The 23588-nt window shown below is 45.4% G+C and overlaps 1 protein-coding gene across 1 annotated transcript in view; it reads left to right on the top strand.

Moving 5' to 3' along the window:
• The window catches only part of DNAH9 (dynein axonemal heavy chain 9), a 206270-nt gene that overhangs the window by 106656 nt on the left and 76026 nt on the right, over positions 1-23588 (top strand). Inside the window, exons 19-21 of the mRNA XM_056866930.1 lie at positions 9331-9471; positions 13124-13294; positions 17576-17698. Of these exons, the coding sequence (XP_056722908.1) occupies positions 9331-9471; positions 13124-13294; positions 17576-17698 (435 nt within the window). The remainder of the gene's footprint in view (positions 1-9330; positions 9472-13123; positions 13295-17575; positions 17699-23588) is intronic.

The raw sequence follows: 23588 nt of genomic DNA on the forward strand, positions 1-23588 counted from the left end.
ATGTAAAGACCATAAAGCTTCAGATCTATAACAAGATGCTTTAAACCGTTCCGGTTTAAAACCCAGGCCTTTTATTTAACTTCAGTTAATTCAGCATGCATTACATTTACTAAATTAAACTAGAATTTTTTAACAGAGGCTGCATGACAGGGTGTGCTGAAATTTATGTGGGCCAAATTAAATTGGCAGGGATTCAACGGTTTGGTACCAATGCTGCTCCCCTGAGTAAAAATTGGCCGTTAAAACCATCTGCCTTGACTGTCATCTGACATATATAATTTCCCTTGCAAATAATGGCTGTGTTTTTTCATGCGCAAAAAACATTGTATGGCAGGAGCCTGCAATGCCAAGGTGTGTTTCTCCATGAACTACTGAGGTTGCCAGGCTGCTTGTCTTGTTTGAGAGCTATCACCTATGTTGGCCGTAAGGGTTGATACACAGGTTCGTATACTTCTGGTCCTGGGACTGTCTGCTGCATAACTTTGTAAGATAGCCTTTAAACATCAACGGCCTTTTATAATTGGCTGTTTCCCTCGTGGTCACCCCTCCCACAACTTCGGATCTTTGTTTTGATTATACATACCGTTTCTGACCGTCAGAGGTCGCCTTGCTTTCCCCCTGAGTTTCTCCTCGTTTTGTTCACGTTTTCAAATTTGAAATGAAACAGGTCTCTCAAAACGCGGGGGAAACGCAGGGGGAGAGTGAGGTGACCTCTGTGGTCGGAGTGAGGTGACCTCTGTGGCATGCATAATCAAAACAAAGACCCGAAGTCGTCGGAGGGCGACCGCAAGGGAAAAAGCCATGCATAAAAGGCCAAAACCAACTTAGAAACTCCAGTTCGTGCAGAATGCTGCAGCTCAGTTATTATCTGGAACTAGGCGGTGCGTGCATATTGCACCCATTATGCAGTCATTCATTAGTTACCAGATTCAATTCAAGGTACTGGCCATCACATACAAAATCCTTCTTGGTTTTGGACCCTCATATCTGCAGGACTGCCTCTCTTCCTGTGCCCTGCCATGACAAAGTTGTTCGTCTAGACAGGGTCTAATGGAGGAGCAGCACTGCAAATGGGCAAGATCAACAGCTGTCCATACAGGTGTCCTGTCTGTAGTGGCCCACACCCTATGGAATGGCCTGCCTGAGGGGGTCAGGAAGGCTCCCCACACTCTTGGTTTTTCATGAGCTATGTAAAATAAAACTGTTCAGGAGGGCATTTTTGTAAAGGGAAAGAGGGCTGTGTTGTAACAGAATGATTCAGGAAGACGTTTCAGTTGAGGGCACAGGACTGTTGACTGTACCACTCACATTTATTATTTTTTGCTGTATATTTTTAACTTGCTCTCACTGCATATTTTTACTTATGCAGTACTATTTCTTGCATTAACATGTCATGTGAATACAGGAACACATCAAGCTGCCTTCTACTGAATCAGACCATTGGTCCATCAATGTCAATATTATCTACTCAGACCAGCAGCGGCTCTCCAGGGTCTCAGGCAGAGGTCTTTCACATCATCTACCTTAGGGCTGTTGGAAGATAAAATTCGGATTCGGCAAAATTTGGCCCGTTTTGATTTGGGAAATGCCGAAGTCCGAACTCCCCCGATTTGGATCCATGGAATTCGGCGCAAGATTCGGAGTTCGGGGAAAAAATTCGACCGAATAAAGCCATTTAAAGCACATTCACGCCTTTCCGTGGCTCTGGGAGGGCATGTTTGGAGGTAGAGGTCCCACACTTTCAGTGTAGCTTGAGGGGACCCTTCTTGCAAGAACCCCCAATTTTTCTGAAGATTGGGTCAGGGCCCCCCGAGATATGGGGCTGGGAAGGGGTCCCCCCAATCTGCCCATTGCAACAAAGCCTTACAAACACATTCGCGGTGTTCCGCGGCTCCGGGGAGGGCATTTTTGGAGGTAGAGGTCGCACACTTTCAGTGTAGCTTGAGGCGAATGTGCACATGCACCCCCCCATGGGGATCTCTCTCTCACACAAACAGACACTCTCTCTTTCTCTCCTCGGGCCGCGCAGCAGCTGGGCTCACACACTCAACTGCGATTGATTGGCCAGAAGAAGACCCTGCTTGGCCACCATTGGCCGCGGGAGAATGCTGCTAGTTGCTTACTAACTGACGGTTATGCTGCTGATTCGGAGCCCCCGAATTTGCTGAATTTATTAGGCATTCACCCGAACTCACCGAATTCGGCTCCTCGTTTTCCCGCCTTTTTGAATTGGGCTCTGTCCGAACTGGAAACCGCCGAATCGGGGGAAATTTGGCTGTTTTTCAGTTTGGGACGAACCGAATCAACAGCCCTAATCTACCTGCCTAGTCCCTTTAACTAGAGATGCCAGGGATTGAACCTGGGAGCTTCTGCACACCAAGCAGATGCTCTACCACTGAGCCACGGCCCCTCCCCTGTACAGAAACAAAATTATCATTTAAGTGGAGTACTTATGCCTTGTTTCAGATGTCTGCAATCCTATTCCTCGGCTGACCTACATTATGTAATCCACTTGAGTCTCAGTGAGAAAGGCAGACTATCCATAAGATAAATAAATACTTAAAATAAATGTGTGAAAATAGGGTAAGGGCCAATATGGGTGTTGTTGTTGTTTTTTCTGAGGGCCAAACAAGACAAGCAGTGCTGTTGATCTTGTGTCCTCCCCGTTCACGTGTAGAATGGCTGCTAAGGTTGCCAACTGTCAGATTCTAGGACTCCGTTGCCTCTCAGGAATCATCAACTTTACTCCAGACGTTAGCAGAGAGTTAAAGTAGAATTTATTTGAAAGGAAGGGTACAGTAATCTATGAAACACAACGTTACAATGGCGCAAAATCATTTGGAGGGCATTCTTATAGAGTACACAAGCTAGAATGTTTACAAGTAAAAGCTTTGAAATGCAAAACATCAGAGGTTCCCCAACACCAAGAGAGAGAATTCACACCTTAAGATCAGAGCAGGATTACAATCAGGAAGTCACTTTGAAATGGAGATCTTTCGAGCCTTTGGCTGTTGCCTCTTCCTTCCTTTCTCTTTCCCACGGGAAGGAGAGGTGAAACGAAAGTCACCTCGCTATCCAGGGTCCGATTGCATGCCCTCGCTGACACTCCGCCTCCCCAAAGGCCCCCCCCCCAGATTTTCTGGTTTGTCAGGGTAATGGCGATGGAAATCCGCTACAAGGGTTGGAGCCTGTACGTGAACAGCGGACACCCACTCATCGTGACTGGAATTTAAATGTTTCCAACGCACAAGATATTCCAGTCGCCCCCTGCGCCTCCGAGAATCGAGCACCTTGGAGATTTCAAAGTGCTGTTCGCCCTGCACCATGATGGGAGTTGCCGCTTCGGGTTCGGGGTGCCATTCTGGTGCTTGTAGAAGGGGTTTTAGCAGACTCACGTGAAACACTGGGTGTACTCCTTGTAAGGATTTGGGTAGCTCCAACTCCACCGTAACCTCATTAATAACTCGGGAGATAGGAAACGGACCCACAAACCGGTGACCCAATTTTTTACACGGGCGTAAAGACCTGAGATTCTTAGTGGAAAGATACACCTTCTCTCCGACCCTCAATTCCCACTGAGGTGCTCTGTGTTTGTCTGCTTGTATTTTGTACCTGTCTTTAGCCTGTTCCAGGTTTTTTACAAGCCAGGGCCAAGTGTTCCTCACTGTGTGAGCCCATTTAGACACCTCGGGGGGATCGCCTTCTGGTGGGGTAGATACAGCCCCTAATGGTCCAAAATCCATCCCATAAACCGCTTTGAATGGGCTCATCCCGGTTGCAGAGTGTACCGAGTTATTGTAGGCATATTCTGCCAGTGGCAGCAGGTCAACCCAATTGTCTTGGTGATAATTAACAAAACAACGCAAATAACATTCTATCACCGCATTGACCCTTTCGGTCTGCCCATCCGTCTGGGGGTGATAGGCAGATGACACACCCAACTGCACACCTACAATTCCTAAGAACGCTTTCCAGAACTTAGACACGAACATCGAGGCTCTGTCCGAAATTATCTTCTTCGGAAATCCGTGTAGTTTAAATATGGTATGTATGAATAAACGAGCCAGTTTGTGTGCAGATGGCATCCCTTCGCACGGCACGAGATGAACTTGCTTAGAGAAAAGATCCTTGATTACCCACAGGACAGTCTTCCCCTGACTGGACGGGAGGTCTGTTATGAAGTCCATCCCAATCACTTGCCAGGGTGCCTCGGGAGTTTCTAGGGGCTTTAGTAATCCCGGGGGCTTTCCCATCAAACGTTTACTAGTTGCGCACACAGGGCAGGATTTGATAAATACCTCGATGTCTTGGCGCATCCCAGGCCACCAAAACTGTCTTCTTATTAGGTGCAAGGATTTAGCAAACCCAAAATGTCCCCCTATAGTTGAACTGTGGCTCCGTTCCAATATTTCCCGCCTCAGCTCCCTGGGCACGTAATGTTTGTTCTTACAGATACCGTTTTTGTCCGTCACCTGGGATGGGATAGATTCTTCCTCCCGCTCCCGCTGAAGAGCCTCCCCCCACCTTGTCTTGACTACCTCCTGGAGGCTTTCTGGAACTTCCCAGAGGCGGGGAATGGCAGCATCCGACCCCGGCAAGGAGGTGGGTACCGGCCCTTCAGCCTGGTCCCTTCGCTCTATTTGGGAGATTTCCCCCCCTCCCCAGCGGTTGTGGTTGAAAGTTCTCCGGGGACTGCTGGGGATGAGGAGGTGGGAGCGACCACTTCTCGAGGGGGACTCGAACTCGAGTCTTGTGCCGCCGCGCGGCTTTGTGCTCTGGTCAGAACTCCTGCACTATTCCCCTCTGGAGTCAAACCCAGGTGTTCCCGTGTGAAAAGAGAACCCACCGGCCGCTCAACCTGACACTCATATTGCGGCATGCGAGACAGTCCGTCTGCTAAGCAGTTTTCTTTCCCAGGCATGTGTTTGATGGTAAAGTGAAACTTAGAGAAAAAGGTTGCCCAACGCACTTGTTTGGCGGACAGCTTCCGCTGACCCAAAATCGATTCGAGGTTACGGTGATCTGTACAAACCACAAAGGGCTCGGCCGCTCCCTCCAGGAACTGTCGCCAAACCGTGAGTGCATGTTTAATTGCCATGGCCTCCTTTTCCCCAATCGGCCAGTTGAGTTCAGGGCCAGAGAACTTCTTAGAAAAATATGCGCAGGGTCTAAGTCTCCCTTGATCATCCCTCTGAAGGAGTGCGCCTCCCATCGCCTTGTCAGAGGCATCTACCTGTAAGGTGAATGGCCTGGAGCAATCTGGGTGCGCCAGAATGGGTTCAGAGGTAAAGCGCTCCTTAAGAGTTTCAAAAGCCGCCTGACACCTGGCGGTCCAAGGTACCTGGTATTGTGCAAAGGTGGCCTCTTGCCCCTTCCCTTTGGTTTTAAGCAAATCAGTAATAGGCAAAGCTATTTGAGCAAAATCCTGAATAAAACTTCTATAAAAGTTCGCAAACCCCAAAAACTGCTGAACCTGTTTGCGAGTTCTGGGAGGTTCCCATTCTAACACTGCCTGCACCTTCTCCGGATCCATGCTTAACCCTTGGGGAGATATCACATAACCCAAAAACGACAATTGGTCCTGGTTGAATGCACATTTTGATAACTTAGCATACAAATGATTGTTCCTTAGACGACGCAACACCTCCCGCACCAACTCCCTGTGCTCTGCGGGATCCTTGGAGTAAATAAGCAAATCGTCGAGAAAGACTATCACACCTTTAAATAGGAGATCGTGTAGAATCTCATTAATTAATTGCATGAAGCACGAGGGCCCCCCCCGACAGACCGAATGGCATGACTAAAAATTCAAACAAACCATAACAACAAGAAAAGGCTGTCTTAGCTTCATCCCCCTCCTTGATCCGGACCCTGTAGTAGGCTTCCGCCAGGTCAATTTTCGAGAAAACACAACCCTCCTGTAACGCACTCAGGAGGTCCGGGATTAAGGGAAGGGGGTAGGCATTAGTTTCAGTAATCGCGTTAAGCCCCCTATAGTCTACACACAGTCTGAGATCAGATGTACCTTTCTTCTTCACAAAGAAGCAGGGAGAAGAAAATGCAGCCTTGGACGGCCGTATGAAACCCCGCTTCAAGTTCTTGTCCAGAAATTCTCGCAGCACTGCTTTCTCTTGAGGATTCATGGAATAAACTCGGGCCTTGGACGGTTTAACGTCCTTAATCAGTTCGATGGCACAATCCGTAGTGCGATGAGGAGGCAATAAGTCACAGTCTGTCCCCTCAAATACATCTGCGAAATCACTATATTCTGGGGGCAACGTGGGTTCCTCCAAAGCAGCGGCGCTTCCCCCTTCGCCTCCGGGTAAGTCATCCCGGCTGTGTTTTTCGCACTGGGGAGCTCCAAACACCACCCGCCTTTGTTCCCAATCAATGCTCGGGTTATGCCCCGCCAACCAATTGATGCCGAGAACCACCGGGTAGGAAATCTTAGGAACTACCGTGAAGTGGATCTGTTCCCAGTGGTTTCCCACCCCCAGCCACATCTTGCGAGTGTGCAAATGAACCGGCCCTCCCCGCAGGTCACTCCCATCCATTTGATGGAAATGTAAGGGCTGATCCAGTTCTCGAGTCCCAATTTTCAGACGTTCTACCACCGCCTGATCGATTAGGGTCCGGGAGCACCCGGAGTCCAAGATAGCCACAACGGCCACCGGTTCCCCCCCTTGGGGGTTTCGTAACACCACAGGTATCAGCAATGTCTCTCCCTGGTCACTCACCCTACATGGAGCCGGTTTGGTTTCTTCAGAGGGTGCCCTCCGTGCCGGTTCCCTCACAGAAGGCCGTCCTCGTTTTTTGCCGGTGAGGGGCTTCGGAAACTATCTCGGGTACAACGGTTGTGGAGATCCGATGAGGTTTCAGCTTGCAGGGCCGCCGCCCCACGGCGACCGTTCATCCCCTCCGCTCTCCTGTGCTCCAGATTCCGAGGTGGTGTCGCCTCCCGCTCTTGTGTCGCCCTGTTGCTCGTCCCTTCTGACGGCGTGTTGGTACATTTTGCTGCAAAATGGCCCATCTTCCCACACTGAAGGCAAGCTCCCTCCCTGAACCGACGCGCCCTGTCGAGACTGTAGACTCCTCGATGTCTTCCCTCTCGCCGGGAGCCTGCTGCGTTGTCCCCTCTCGCGGGCGGGATAGGGATCGTCTTCGAAGGACGATCCTTGGAGAACTGGAGGGTAAGCTTGCGATTCTCCACCAGGGCTGCCAAACTTATCCACTCCTCCACGGACTCTGGATCTCCCAAAGTCAAACAGCCATCCAGCACTTCCCACCGCAACCCTTCGCGGAAGTGCTGGACCTTTGTGGCCTCACTCCACTCCCGTATCTTGCACGACAAAGATAAAAAGTCCTGTGCATACTCACTTACTGAGCGGGTTCCCTGCTTCAAACGACGCATGGCAACCTTTGCCTTTTCCCCCCGGTGGGGGTCTTCGAACCGGCGTCGCAGAGCGGACAAGAACTCATCCAGGGATGCCAAAACCCTAGGCATAGTTTCTGCCGCCGTCACTGCCCACTCCACCGCCTCCTTCTCCAGCAGGCTGATCACATACCTGACCCGAGCTTCTTCCGAGGCAAAGGTCTCCCCCTGGTCCTTCATGAAGCCGGAGATTTGGAGTAAGAAGTGAGACAACTGTGAGCTGGATCCGTCGAAAGATACCTTCAGGTCTCTGGCCGTAGGGCGTCTGGGCGTGGGAGCCTCCCCAACAACGAGCGGCCCTGTAGTCGGCCGCGAATCCGTTTGGGGTGGTTGCACGGGCTGTCCAAGCCCCCTCACTGCCCCTAGAACAGCTGCCAGATCCCGCTGCAAGGTGTCTAGCTGAGTCTGCAGGTCCCGATTCTGCAGAACGAGCATCTGATTCTGTCCGCGTATCAGAGTGGCCGCTTCTGCAGTGAGGGTAGGAGTGTGAGCGAGCGTGGGGTCCTTCCACCCTTCCCCTTCTCCATACCAAGCGGCCAGCGGTCCCCGGTAGAAGTCGCCTCCTGGTTCTGACGCTGCTCTCTGCCGCTGCCCGGCCCCCGAGAGTCGGGGGGTCCACGTCAGCCTCCCAGGGACATCGGTAGGCCCGGGTGGGCGCTGCTCCGGGGTCGCTTCTCCTTGGCCAACCTCAATATCAGCGGGAGTCTGCCGAAGCTCCTCTCCCGCGTTGAGCGGCACCGAGGGTGGTACAGACATCCTAATACTACTTCTAACCCGAAAACAAAAAAGGTTGGGATTGTAACGTACTGTCAGATTCTAGGACTCCGTTGCCTCTCAGGAATCATCAACTTTACTCCAGACGTTAGCAGAGAGTTAAAGTAGAATTTATTTGAAAGGAAGGGTACAGTAATCTATGAAACACAACGTTACAATGGCGCAAAATCATTTGGAGGGCATTCTTATAGAGTACACAAGCTAGAATGTTTACAAGTAAAAGCTTTGAAATGCAAAACATCAGAGGTTCCCCAACACCAAGAGAGAGAATTCACACCTTAAGATCAGAGCAGGATTACAATCAGGAAGTCACTTTGAAATGGAGATCTCTCGAGCCTTTGGCTGTTGCCTCTTCCTTCCTTTCTCTTTCCCACGGGAAGGAGAGGTGAAACGAAAGTCACCTCGCTATCCAGGGTCCGATTGCATGCCCTCGCTGACACCAACTCTGGCTTAGGAAATTCCTGAAAATTTCTGGGCTGTGCCTGAGGAGGCCAAGGAGCTCAGCAGAGATGTAATTGCATAGAGTCCACCCCCCAAAGTTGCCATTTCCTCCAAGGGAGCTGATCTCCATAGTCAGGGGACCATTCATAATTCCAGAAGAACTCCAGGCCACACCTGGAGGTTGGTAACCCTAGGCTGGAGCCAGGAACTTCTCCCTGTCTCCCAAGCCTCACCTTCTGCAGTAACTTGCTCCAGGCACTCAACTCTGTTTCCAGCTTTCAGAAAATTGCTTGGAGTAACAGACTTGAAAAGGTACAAGACCCAGGAGAGGGAAGGATCATCTCCCATTTCCTGTGTGTTTCTCTGGCTGTCCACCTTATTTTATCTGTGAGACATGGAAAGAAAAATGCATGTGCCACTGTTAACGTATTCTTTACCCCCAGCTTGCAGAGTCTTGCAGAAGATGGTTTCTAATGACCAGGTGGGAGGTAAGATGACTCTTGAATGTCTGCCCTCTGCTCTTGGCAATGCTCGGAGGAGTCGCACGGGAGTTACATAGAGTGAATCTGAAGTAAAATGGTCAGCTGAGATTGTGCCATCCCCATGCAAACAAACAAAATTTGCATAAACAAAACCAGCTGTCTCACAGCCTCATGGCTGGCTTTGTCTTTCCCTTCCTTCAGGTCCAGGAGTCCAAGGTGACAGAAACAAAGATTAATGAAGCCAGGGAGCATTACCGTCCAGCAGCAGCCCGGGCTTCCCTGCTGTACTTCATCATGAATGACCTCAATAGCATCCATCCAATGTACCAGTTTTCCCTGAAGGTATAGCATTTATAGGGGTTTTTTTGGGGGGGGAGGGGGTCTCACATTCCCCACAGGTTTTTTTATATTTGAAACCTTTGGACATTGAGGAGGGCTGGGGGGGTTAGAGATGGGGGAGATTGACATACAAGGGGTGAGTGGAGAAAGGGGGGTGAGAGGATTGCCAGAGAATGGTGGGGGGAGAAGGAGAGGAGGGAAGACTGACAAAGAAGGGGTGAGTGGAGAAGTGGGGTGAGGGAAGGAAGCAAAGGTAGGGAAATGATCCCTCCCCACAAGTTTCTTCCAGGTCCCCACTTGTCAATATATCCAATTCTCAACATGGCCAAATCTGTGGATATTTAAATATGGAGATTGGATCCATGGACAGATCAGACAGATCTTTCTACAAACCTGAGACAGACTTGCAGAAAAATCTGAAATCTAATTTTGTAAAATAATGGGGGGGGGGTTTTAAAACCTGCAAAATAATAGAAGCTGTTCCTGTAGCCTTAAGAAATGAGTGGCATTGTTAAGCAACCACAACAGCATTGCCAGCCTTCAAGCTTGGTTTCTGTCAGTAAAAGACGGGAGAGAGGGCAGCGCTCTTCCAAGGGGTGTTTTGGCCTTTGAGGAAAAACTCACTGGGGACAGCCCCTGCAGCAACCATGGAGCAACTCAATACCATGTGACTTATATGACTCACCCACAACTGACTGCATGCTACTGATCAGCCACCCCACAAAAGCCAATGTGGTATAGTGACTAGAGTTTCAGACAAGGTTCTGGGAGATCCAAGTTCTAATCCCCATTCTGCCCTGGAAGCTTGCTGGATGACCTTGGGCCAGTCACATCTTCTCAGCCTAGCATACCTCAGGGTTGTTACTGCGAGGATAAATTGGAGGACAAGAGAATAACGTGAGCTGTGTTTTCTTTCTGATAATCTCTGCTCTAGTAGTAAGGCCCTCAAGGGGATTGTATATGAAAAATCTAATTTCTGCACCTGGGATAGTATATGCCATTGCTTTGGTTGCAGTAAAGACAGAAATATTTTTTTCTTTTCTTTGGAGTTTATCTTTTGAGGTGTCTCCAGAGGGGGTATAATGAGAGGTGCAGTTTCCTCAGGGACTCCGGTATCCTTCACATAATCTTTTCCAGAGAAATCAGTTCTTTTGTCTGGGGGGAAAGTGCATATTTTGTCTGTCAGTGAAAACCTTGTTTTAGATATTATATCTTCATTTGTTTTGCTAGTCTGAATCAGGCTAGGCAGTCTGTTTTGTGGTCTGTAATAGAAATACAGACAATCGCATATAAATTAATGCAATTAATTTGCATAACTAGCATGCGGTAGCGGTCAGAGACCAGGGCTAGGGAGTGCTGAGTTCAAATCCCCACAGCCATAAAGCTCACTGAATGACCTTGGGTTCGTCCCTCTTTCAACCTAATCTACCTCAGCATTTGTGAGGATGGAAGATGGAGTTGGGAACAAGGAAGGGGAGGGACATCAAAATAAATAAACAAATCCTTTCCCCTGAAATATATGAAGTGCTGGATTACAACTCATGGAGTAATTATAACAAAAACCACCTTCAAATGTAGCTTGAAAATCTTCAGTGACTGTTTAAAATCATGAGCGCTAGGAAATTTAATAAATGTGTGTTGGGAACTTTGTTTATTCATTTCAGATTGTTCTGTAAGTTTTTGCCATCACATTTTCAAATTACATCTGAAACCATGTGGGGCAGGAGTGAAGTCTCTGGGAATAAATGGCTGGGTTAATGAAATGGCATAGAATGTACCACTGGACTGAACCTGCCAGCAATACATTTTTTTCAACATAAACAATACCAGCTTTTGTAGGGGAAGTGAAAGGTCAGTTTTTGCTGAGAAAACCCCAAGTAGGTCAAATGGTGTGGGCAGGATCTATAAGTCTAAGTGGGAAGAGATCCCCAAGAGATAGAAAAGCCTAGAGGCAACGTGGCTGTAGGAAAGGGCCTACAGCCCTTTCCTACAGTAGTGGAGTGAGACCAAGGAAATCTGAGGGAAAAGGCAGAGGAATGGGAGCTGACAAAGAGCTAATGGACGAGGATATTCTAGAGCCACTTCTCAGGCCCTAAGGACTGGAGAAGCTGTATGCTGTTGGTATGAAAATGAGGAGGAAAGAGAGAGGACAGGGAAAGCTAAACAATGGGAGAAGGAATAGGCAGTTAGTTGAAAAGTGGAGGCCCAAGGAGGTAAGTAAGTCTGGCTGAAGTAGGGTTGCCAGGTCCCTCTTTGCCACCAGCGGGAGGTTTTTGGGGCGGAGCCTGAGGAGGGCGGGGTTTGGGGAGGAGAGGGACTTCAATGCCATAGAGTCCAATGGCCAAAGTAGCCATTTTCTCCAGGGGAACTCATCTCTATCAGCTGGGGATCAGTTGTAATAGCAGGAGATCTCCGGCTAGTTCCTGGAGGTTGGCAACCCTAGGCGGAAGGACTAGAACAGAGCCAGTGTAGAGCCAGTGATGGCAGGGACTGCAATCAGTTGGTGGGGAGGGAGGGAAGTAGACATATAATGTAGCTTTGGACCCTCTAGGTTTGTGGCCAGAAGGTTTACGGTTGCATATCCTCATAGGACTAGTGTTGCTTTAAGAGTTGAGTCAAAGTGAAAATTTCGACAGCTATAGGTTTTCTTACCGCTGCAGCACTATGCTGAGAAGAACTTTGTGGTGAAATTCTGGCAAAGAGCCCAGGACCTAGGAAACCTCAAGGGGCAGCAAATCTCAGAAACAAGCCAAATCTGAGAGCCAGTGTGGTGTAGTGGTTAACAGCAGTGGACTCTAATCTGGAGAACCAGGGTTGATTCCACTTTCCTCCACTTGAGCAGCGGACTCTAATCTGGTGAACTGGGCTTGTTTCCCTACTCCTACACATGAAGCCTGATGGGTGACCTTGGACTAGTCACAGTTTTCTCATAACTCTGCCAGCCCCACCTACCTCACAAGGTGTCAGTTGTGGGGAGAGGAAGAGAAGGTGATTGTAAGCTGGTTTGATATAAAAACCAACTGTTCCTCTTCCTTCCTCCTCTTCTTCCTCTTCCTCCTCCTCCTCCTCTTCTTCTTCTTCTTCTTCTTCCTGCTCCAGACAGGAGACTTTATGTAGGTGCCTACATGGTGGTGGCATCTCTGCTTTCTGCGAGTCACGACAGCTGGCACTGCTGAGGATAGCAGGAAAAGCAAGAAGTAATAGCCTAGACCTGGAACTGGCTTCAACTTGCTTTCCTCCCTGTATAGCCTAGGGATGGTCTGCAGTGCCCTTAAAACTGTACAGCTTAAAAAAAACACGAAGAAACCTGGAATTCTGGCAAAGTATGACCCACGCAAAATGTCTCAGCAACTGTATATTATTCAGGCAGATGAGCTGCATCTATTGAATCTTACTTCATTTCCTATGAATGTTTATTTTAAGTGAAGCAGAATAAATCCTTTTCTTTAGAAAGCAATGAACCATGAAGAGGGATATTGTTGATACTTCATGCAAACTGTTCATTTTCATTGGTGGCTATTGATGTTTTTTGCCCATAAGCTTTCTTCGTACCATAGGATGGGATCAGCACCAACCAGGAGAGCCAAGAAACAAGCTGAGATCTACTGCAGTGTCTCCAGAGTCATTCCTCTCTCCCTTCTCTGTTTTCTCATAGGCATTCAGTGTTGTTTTCCAAAAAGCTGTCGAAAGAGCTGCCATGAATGAAAACCTCAAAGAACGAGTAGCCAACCTTATTGACAGCATTACCTTCTCTGTGTTCCAGTACACCACCCGAGGGCTGTTTGAATGTGACAAACTGACTTACACAGCACAGGTCACTTTCCAGGTAAAGTAACTGACCACCTGGTAGAACCCTTGCTAGCTGCTGTGCTTCTCTCCGGACTCTCCCCATTACATTGCTGAACTCCTCACCCACAGAGAAGGAACGTCTCACCTTTTGAATGACAATTGGCCTGTAGGCTCCTTATCTCTTTGGACAAATTATGGTCACATTGTTGTTGTCTGTCTTGCTGTTCTGCAGAACTGATGTGCAATCACTGAGAACTTTATTATATAGCATTTTGTTTATTTATTTGAATATTTATATTTTTACCTATTGAGGATATTTTATGCTGCCTCTTCAACCTGCTCAAGGTGGCTTACAATTAAAAACAAACAGTGTAAAAACAAGCCATTACAAGTGAGCCATTAAAAACAAGCCATGGGACATAATCAGCATAAAAACTGTCCTGCAACAGAAACAGAAAAAAGTGATAAATGAGGGCGGGCTATAAATTTGAATAAATAAATACATAAATCCTGTAAAACACTAAAAACCCAAATTGGTGCCTTAAAGAAAAAACATAAGAACATAAGAAAGGTCATGCTGGACCAGACCAAGGTCCATCAAGTCCAGCAGTCTGTTCACACAGTGGCCAACCAGGTGCCTCTAGGAAGCCCACAAAAGAAGACGACTGCAACAACATTATCCTGCCTGTGTTCCATAGCACCTAAGATAATGGGCATGCTCCTCTGATCCAAGAGAGAATAGGTACGCATCATGACTGGGATCCACTTTTACTAGTAGCCATGAATAGGCCTCTCCTCCATGAACATGTCCACTCCCTCTTAAAGCCTTCCAAGTTGGCAGCCATCACCACATCCTGGGGCAGGGAGTTCCACAATTTAACTATGCGTTGTGTGAAGTAATACTTCCTTTTACATGTTTTGAATCTCTCACCCTCCAGCTTCAGCAGATGACCCCTCGTTCTAGTATTATGAGAGAGGAAGAAAAGCTTCTCCCTGTCCACTCTGTCCATAACATGCATAATTTTATAGACCTCTATCGTTTCTTTCCTTAACTGCCTTCTTTCCAAGCTAAACAGCCCTAAGCATTTTAACCACTCCTCATAGGGCAGTTGTTCTGTGTGTGTGTGTGTGTGTGTGTTAAGTGCCGTTAAGTCGCTTCCGACTCATGGCGACCCTATGAATGAAAGTCCTTTAAAATGTCCTATCTTGGACAGCCTTGCTCATATCTTGCAAATTGAAGGCTGTGGCTTCCTTTATTGAGTCAATCCATCTCTTGTTGGGTCTTCCTCTTTTCCTGCTGCCCTCATCTTTTCCTAGCATGACTGTCTTTTCCAGTGACTCTTGTCGTCTCATGACATGACCAAAATACGATAGCCTCAGTTTAGTCGTTTTAGCTTCTAGGGTCAGTTCAGGCTTAATTTGATCTATAACCCACTGATGTGTTTTTTTAGCACTCCACGGAATCCGTAACACTCTCCTCCAACACCACATTTCAAAGGAATCTATTTTCTTCCTATCAGCTTTCTTCACTGTCCAGCTTTCACACCCATACATAGTAATAGGGAATACGATGGTATGAATTAATCTAGTCTTGGTGGCCAGTGACTCATCCTTACACTTCAAAATATTTTCTAGCTCCTTCATGGCTGCCCTTCCCAGTCCCAATCTCCTTCTGATTTCTTGGCTGCAGTCTGCCTTTTGGTTGATGGTGGAGCCAAGGAATAGAAAGTCTTGAACAATTTCAATTTCCTCATTGTCAACCTTAAAGTTGTGTAATTCTCCTGTAGTCATTACTTTTGTTTTCTTGATGTTCAGCTGTAGTCCTGCTTTGGCACTTTCTCTTTTAACTTTCAGCAGTTGTTCTAGTCCTCTGATATTTTGGTTGCTCTTTTCTGCACCTTCTCAAACTCTGCAAGTCTTGAGGCAAACCTCAACGGGGAGGGTTTTCCAGAGGCAGGGTGCCACCGCAGATAATGCCCTGTCTCTAGACACCGCTCACCTTGCCTCTGAAAGCAGGGACTCAGAGACAGATCTTAACTAGCGGGCTGGATAGTATGGGAGGGGACAGTCCTTCAGATACCCTGGCCCCAAGCTGTTTAGGGCCTTAAAGATGAGAACCAGCACTTTGAATTGTGACCAGAAACAGATGGATAACCAATGCAGATCTTTCAGCATAGGGGTGATACAATCCCTGTAACCAACACTTGACAGTAGCCTGGCTGCCGCATTTAGGACCAACGGAAGTTTCCAAACTGTTTTTAAAGCCATCCCGACATAGAGCACATTACAGTAATCTAACTTGGATGTGATCAGAACATATCTCATCTCTGAAAGTGGCTTATAAATTTCATCCAGTTATAATACAATACCAGCATTAAAAACTAATACCATCCATTTCAATAAAACAAAAGCAGGATGATAAAGCAATTGTAGTTCATAAAAATGCCCTGTGAAGAAGGGCAGCATAATACAGCTTTACACCTCAGGCAGACCATTCCCCAAAGTGTTCTTTATTTGTAAATTGATCACGATGGGTAGCCATATTAGACTGTCACTAGTAGTAGGAAAGAGCAAGAGTCCAGTAGCCCCTTAAAGACCAACAAAATTTCAGGCAAGGTATGAGCTTTCGTGAGCCACAGGTCACGAAAGCTCATACCCTGCCTGAAATTTTGTTAGTCTTTAAGGGGCTACTGGACTCTTAGAATCATAGAGTTGGAAGGGACCACCAGGGTCATCAAGTCCAACCCCCTGCACAATGCAGGAAATTCACAACTACCTCCCCCGCACACCTAGTGACCAGAAGATGGCCAAGATGCCCTCTCTCTCATCATCTGCCTAAGGTCACAGAATCAGCATTGCTGACAGATGGCCATCTAACCTCTTCTTAAAAACCTCCAGGGAAGGAGCGCTTATTACCTCCCGAGGAAGCCTGTTCCACTGAGGAACCGCTCTAACTGTTAGAAAATTCTTCCTAATGTCTAGACGGAAACTCTTTTGATTTAATTTCAACCCGTTGGTTCTGGTCTGACCTTCTTGGGCAACAGAAAACAACTCGGCACCATGCTCAATATGACAGCCCCTCAAATACTTGAACATGATTATCATATCCCCTCTCAGTCTTCTCCTCTTCAGGCTAAACATACCCAGCTCCTTCAACCTTTCCTCATAGGACTTGGTCTCCAGACCCCTCACTATCTTTGTTGCCCTCCTCTGGACACGTTCCAGCTTGTCTACATCTTTTTAAAATTGTGGTGCCCAAAACTGAACACAGTACTCTAGTTGAGCGGAGTAAAGCGGAGTAAAGCGATACCATCACTTCGCGTGATCTGCACACTATACATCTGTTGATGCAGCCCAAGACTGCATTTGCCTTTTTAGCTACCGCATCACACTGCTGACTCATGTTCAGCGTTTGGTCTACTAAGACCCCAAGATCCTTTTCACACACACTACTGCTCAGACAAGTCTCTCCCATCCTATAATTATGCATTGGATTTTTCCTACCTAAATTCAGAACTTTACATTTGTCTTTGTTGAAGTGCATTTTATTAGTTCTAGCCAACTTTTCCAACCTGTCAAGATCATCCTGCATCTTGGCTCTGTCTTCTACCGTATTTGCTACCCCTCCCAATTTAGTATCATCTGCAAATTTAATAAGCATCCCTTCTATTCTTTCATCGAAATCATTTATAAAGATGTTGAACAACACAGGGCTCAGCACAGATCCCTGAGGAACTCCACTAGTCACTTCTCTCCAAGTGGATGAGGAACCATTAACTAGCACTCTTTGGGTACGATCTGTCAACCAGTTGCGGATCCACCTAACAATAATAGGATCTATACCACATTTCCCCAATTTGTCAACTAGAATACTATGTGGAACCTTATCAAAAGCCTTACTGAAATCTAGATAAACTATGTCTTGCTATTATCTGGAAATTGAAATTGAAACCATTGGTGCAAAGTGTTTGTCATTCTAGCACCGTCTCCCTGCCACTGATAATACTCCAGAACCGTGGTTCCCAAACTTTTCGGGCCACCACCCCCTTAGTTCCACAAACTCAGCCCCAGCGCGCCCTATCCTATCCAAAAACACAGTTGAAGGAGCCCTCCTCTAGTGCCACCCTGCTGCCCCCTTGCCTCTTAGTGCCCCCCAGGTAATCCCACCGCCCCCCAGGGGATGGTATTGCTCACTTTGGGAACCACTGCTCTAGAAAGTCTCACTTGCTCGAGACACAAGTGTTACCCTTAGTCTGCTCTCCAACACAGAGACAATTATCACCATCTCCTACAGCATCATCTGGCTTTGTCATTGCAGATACTGCTGATGAATAAAGAAATTAACATGGTGGAACTTGATTTCCTGCTACGATATCCTGCCCAACCAGGAGTCATCAGTCCAGTAGAGTTTTTGTCTAATCAGTCATGGGGTGGCGTTAAGGTACCTGTTTCCTTGTTTTAAGGCTATTTCCAGTTATTTACACATTTATCAGATTCCAGATGCTGGTATTTCCCAGCCTTAGACCAAATGTTTCTAGTTTGCCAGACTTCAAAAAACAAGATGGTGAAAACAGTTTCAATGTAAAATTAGTTTCATTGTCCATTGAGTTGCACTGTCTAATGCTTTTTTGTTGTTTTCATGAAGTCCCATCAATATAATGTTTGGGTTATAAATGTTTTAGGGAATTTTTCATTGTGTCATGTAACCAGTTAAAGTGTGAAGTACAGTATTTATTAAAATGCAACAGTAGTTTTCCCCCCAGATATGGCATAAAAAAGAGCGGGTCAACTTGAATTTGCATAGAAATTACAGTTATGTCCAATAATAAAAACCATTTTGGATATACAATGGGGGTTGTCTTACATTCAGAGTTGTTTTCCTTTAGAGTAAAAATGGTAATGTAGTCATATAACAAACAAAATTGCAAGTAACCATGTTGGTTCCTTTTTGAAAAATCCATAAGCAATAACAGGTCAATTAAAATATCATAAAGTGATCAGCAGGCTTTTGAATTTCTCACAATTTTTTCAGAATGAATGTTAAGCAAAACCAAACCCCACTCCACAAAACAAAGTAGGGTGTGTGAGAGAGAGATGGGGAAGGCAGAATGCAACAGTTTTCAGATGGAATGTGGGAAGCACCATGCTGACTTAATGAAGTAAAAGCCAGCCCTTAATCAGAATGGCTGTTGGTGCTAGTTGGAATGCAGTGGTGTTGATGCAGTTCAAAAGTTGGGAAAAAGCTGGAGATTAATTTTAGGTACAGTGTCCAAAGAAGCTTAGTTGGGTCACCTAATGGGTTCCATTTGGAAAAGTCCTGTCATTAGGTGACAGATCTTCCGTCAATGGTAGGCTCCTTTTCTAGGTCAGCTAAATTTGGAATTCTTCAAAGCAGATTAATATTGAGGGTAGTCATGCTGTTCTATTAAAGAAAATTCCCAAGCAAGTACAGCAATACCTTTATGAAGACCAACTAAAACACGAGAAAGTAATGAGCAAGCTTTTCAAATTAATCAGAGCTTTTCTTTAGGTTGGATATTAAGTAATGCCCCAGGTACAAATAACTTGCCAAAAGATGCATTAGTGGGAGAAAAAGATGTTTCTGGGCCTGACTGAAAAGCTCAATGGTTCCATCTTTAGTAGAGTTACACCATTCTAAGCGAGCTGATTTCAATTGCCTGAGAAGGGTGTGATTCTGCTTAGAATGGCACTGCAGGTCTACATTTATAATAGTCTTAAAGTGGAGTGGAGGGGGTGTTATGCACATTTTCAGTTCTATCCTAAGCAGAGTTGCACCCTTCTAAGTATACTGAAGTCAGAAAATTAATTCAGTTGGCATTCCACTTGATTCGCTCCTTATGTTAGGGAAAAAACAGGTCTTTATATTGTGGCGCCAGAAGGGGATATAGAGATGCTGGATATCGAGAGGCAAGTTTTGCATTCTCTTGCAAATAGAACATGTTCCCCTCTTGCAAATGGTTTAGTGCCAGTTTATGGGGCTCCTGCTCCCTACTTATTCCATCTTAAGTCTCCTCAAGTCCGTGGAGCTTTTATGCTTACCAGGGTCAAAATTCTGCCTTCAGCAATCCTTTATGGCAGATTGCTGAGTACTTTTCTTCAGGAGAGTTATTGTCTGTGTAGGGCCGGGGTTCCTGAATTTTTATCTTATACCTTGCTATACTGTAGCTTTTATACTGAGTTGAGGAATTTCATAATTAGCCCTCTCCTACATAAATATCAGGGTTACCCAGATGAGTGGTTGGTCTTATACCTTTTATCTGACTGTAATTCCTATATTACCCATCAAGTTATGAAGATCTGTGGGTTGGTTGTGAATGATCATGGTTGTGAATGATAACTTTATCTTTAAATTTATGATAATTTATTAGTGTGCTTTCTGATGTGTATATTTGTGTTAACTGGCTGTGTAGTATTTTAGATTATGTACCAAATGCCTAATAAAGGTTTTGGACTGTACTTAGGATAGCACTGTAAATTAGGTTCAGTTAGGCTGTGATAACAGGACCTCCCCCCCCCTTCCCAAACCCAGCTCTGTTTGCACCAAAGGGTATTGAAATCAAGAAGCATAACAGTTCTTCCCTGGAAAATATGAAATCCAGAAGTTAATCAGATGTTAATCCAGCACTAATCAGACATAACATGACCCTTATACTCTGTCTCCTTCCCCCACTTTCTACTCCCTTGCTCGACTTCTCTATTATCTTTGTTGCAGAAACTAATAGTATTACCAGTTATGTTAACATTAGTTACCAGGGATAAACATGAATGTAGTAACCACATTTACAAACTAGCAGTGCAGAATAGATGTAATTGGACTGATACTTTGAGAAATTTATATTTAAAGTTTAGAAATCAGACCTAAGGGGAAACCTCCTCTAGGAAACTATCAGTACCAGAAAATACTGTTGAAAATTATTGAGCCTCTTTAAACAGAAGATTTAACCTCTTTGGAGACTTCTATTATGTGGGAAGGTGTTTTTTTTGTAAGAGCCTATAAAAACTAGATCCAAGAAATTCTGTCTTTGAATGGTATTGTGAAAGTTAACATACAATACTTAGATCATCCTAAAAATATTTAGGAGTTCTTGTAGGTTATCCGGGCTGTAGGATAACCTACAAGAACCAATGAACTCTGACCGTGAAAGCCTTCGACAATATTTAGGAGCATTTCAAATATTATCTTCCAAATGGGACGTTTCAGATAGATGTGGTTAGATCAACAAAATAAGCTTTTAAGTTATAACAATAAAGTTAAACTGGATCCCCGAAGCTCAACACAAATACCCACTTTAACAGCAGTATCAGCAAACCCTTTTGCAGTATCCACCACAAAAGGATAATAGAGAACCTAACGAAGCACAAAAATGATCCATGAAGGCCGAATTGGTTTCCTCCCTGAAAGAAGAGCCCCTGATCGCATATTTACAATACAGACTCCCATGAACATGTGAAAAATAAACAAGGAGAAAAATATTTTCCTGCTTCATCAGCTTCAGAAAAGTGTTTGACTCGGTCTGACAACTTGGGGTTGAACCTTAAATTGTTACAAAATGGAATTGGTGGGGGGTGGGGAAATGGTCTCATCATATCGATGCTCCAGTCCATCAAATGCAGGATATGAATTAGAGACAAAGGCAGTCAAACAAGAGGTGTAAAATAGGGAAGCACCCTCAGACTGACTCTCTTCAATCCATACATCAATGATATTCCGAATCTGTTGGAGTAGTCATTAAATCCAGAGTTATGCCTAAATGACTTGCAAGTTGAGAGTGTATCAGGGTTGTGCAGATCGATAAACCCAAACCAAAAATAAACCTGAAAAGGCTTTTTCAGCTTCTTTCTGGTTTAATTAAAGCTGAATATTAAAACTGGGAATAAAGCCAAAGCTGGATAGCTGATCATCGAATCAGCCGAATAAGAATTCGGCTTTTTTCAGCTTTGGCTTTCCCCAGTCTTTTCTCTATGGGAATTTTTTTATGAGCTCTGGGGGAAACATTTTTGATGTCTCCGTGATTCTGGTTGGATGAATTCACTATGCTCTGCTGGATGATTCAGGTTGTTCTGTTTTGACGAATGGCTGAAGTAGCCCTATTCATCCTTCTTTAAAAAGGCCTACTGAGAGCAAACAACACCTAGTATAACTAATCTTTGGTTCAGCAAAGACTGTTCTAGGTATTTAGCCCTTTATTTTTAGCCCTTATTGAGGCAGGTTAAAAACATATTTAATATAAGTTATGCAGTACAAATCAGTTCAGTGCTTGAGCACATAAAGCTACACACACACACACATTTTACCACGATGGGTAGCCGTGTTAGTCTGTCAATAGCAGTAGAAAAGAACAAAAGTCCAGTAGCACCTTAAAGGCTAAAAATAAATTCTGGCAGGGTATGAGCTTTCATGAGCCCCAGCTCACTTCTTCAGATACCTGAAGAATATCTGAATATCTTCAGATATCTGAAGAAGTGAGCTGTAGCACATGAAAGCTCATACCCTGCCAGAATTTATTTTTAGCCTTTAAGGTGCTACATACTGGACTCTTGCTCTTTTCTATACATTTTACCATATAACTATGTTCTAGGCATAGTATGGTAAAAAGAGCTTCCGCTCAGCTGATTAGATCCCTAAGACCTTGTGAGGTCTTGTTACCGGGTTGCATTTTATAAGGTGTGGCTGTGGTGTTCCTTTGTTTAAGGGCGTTCCTTTATAGCCCCCTTTTTGTAGCATCCGTAAGAAATGTTTGTTTTCTGTTCTTGCTTAGATTCTAGCTTGTTGCAAATGTGCAAACTACAGTGGCATTTCTCCCCTGAGTACCTTCCTTCATTCACATTCTTGTGCCTCTCTTACCCTGGACCATGAAGGGAATCTCAATTTAGTTTTTATTAAACAGCCGCAACAACAACCAACAACTTGATGTCTGCAATGTATGGCCAGGAGCTTTATATACAATTCTCCCAGCAAGAATCTCTCTTAAGCAATAAATTCACCCACTAATGAAAGAAAAACAAACAAAAAATAGTGCTCCGGGCAGGTTTGTTAGTTGTTGTTGAAATTAAAGGGCAAACAGCTAAATCAGCCTCATCACTGAGGGCTCTCTGGAGCTTTCAGGCACCAATCTTTCTCTGAATAAATAATAGGTGTAGTGATGGGAGTCTGAGAATACCTACTAATACTCCCCACATTCCAATTTATCCTGCAATGTAAGGCGAATATGTTTTAGAATGGACACTTATTTGCATGACTCAGTGCAGGGCAGGCAATGTTAGCCAGTGCGCAACTCAGTGCGCAACTCAGACAGTTAACATGGGCCAGGTTGGTCCTTGTCTGGAGTAGTGGGCTACATTAGGCCCCACCCCATGACATTATCAGATGGAAGCACAGCAGGGCTTCGGTAACGTGAAGATAAAACTACTGCCCTACCTTTGAGGGTTGTTTTAAGGGTTACTGACAGAATGTGAGCAAAGTGCTTTGTGTATTTGAAATGCTCTATATAAATAAGACCATTGTGGTTATTGTTAACAGTGTTGTTAACACTTCATGTTAACACATGAAGCTGCCTTCTACCAAGTATTGTTTAACTGGTAGTGGCTCTCCGGAGTCCTTCGCATCACCTACTACCTGATCCTTTTAATTGGAGATGCCAGGGATTGCACCTGAGTCCTTTTCTATTATAAGCCGATGCTCTACCACAGAGTTAAAGGCCATGTATGCAGGGTCAATTTTGATGCTCGCTCAAAGCTCTTTTTTTAAATGCAATCTTTAAAATGCCTATTCACGGTCCCAATGCAAAAGGAGAAATCCACCCCCCCCACACATTTGCCTGCTCCTTAGTTCCTTCGTTTCCATAGCCATTAGCAATTGCCGTTTGCATAGCTAACGGCTGTGATTTTGCAGGCTTCCTTGAGGGGATTCTTCGAGGCGAGGGCGGAGCAAACACAAAAGGTTGCTTTAAAGGGGCTCTTAAGAAATGTGAAGCAGGTATGCGCCAGCTTCGCCGTCACTTCCTGAAGTTGAAAAACTCAACAAAAATATGCGGGGCACTTCAACCTGGAATGTGCTGGTAATTACCAAGCATAAATAGCCAAAATGTTTTTTTACTAGATTCATTGGTTAAAAGGCAGTTGAATTATTGATTACATTTAAAATAAATTGACCCTTACCTTATTTTTGAAATGCCAATTGCGACTTTTCAACTCTGGCTTCTTTCTGTGAAGTTTTCTTTGCTGATTGTAAAGACCTCATATAGCATGAGAGGAGCTTTTTACTATAAGTTGAGAATACACCTGGCTACTTTGGATTATTCCCCTCCACC

This window comes from Euleptes europaea, chromosome 1, assembly GCF_029931775.1.
Source record: "Euleptes europaea isolate rEulEur1 chromosome 1, rEulEur1.hap1, whole genome shotgun sequence".
Lineage (NCBI taxonomy): Eukaryota > Metazoa > Chordata > Lepidosauria > Squamata > Sphaerodactylidae > Euleptes > Euleptes europaea.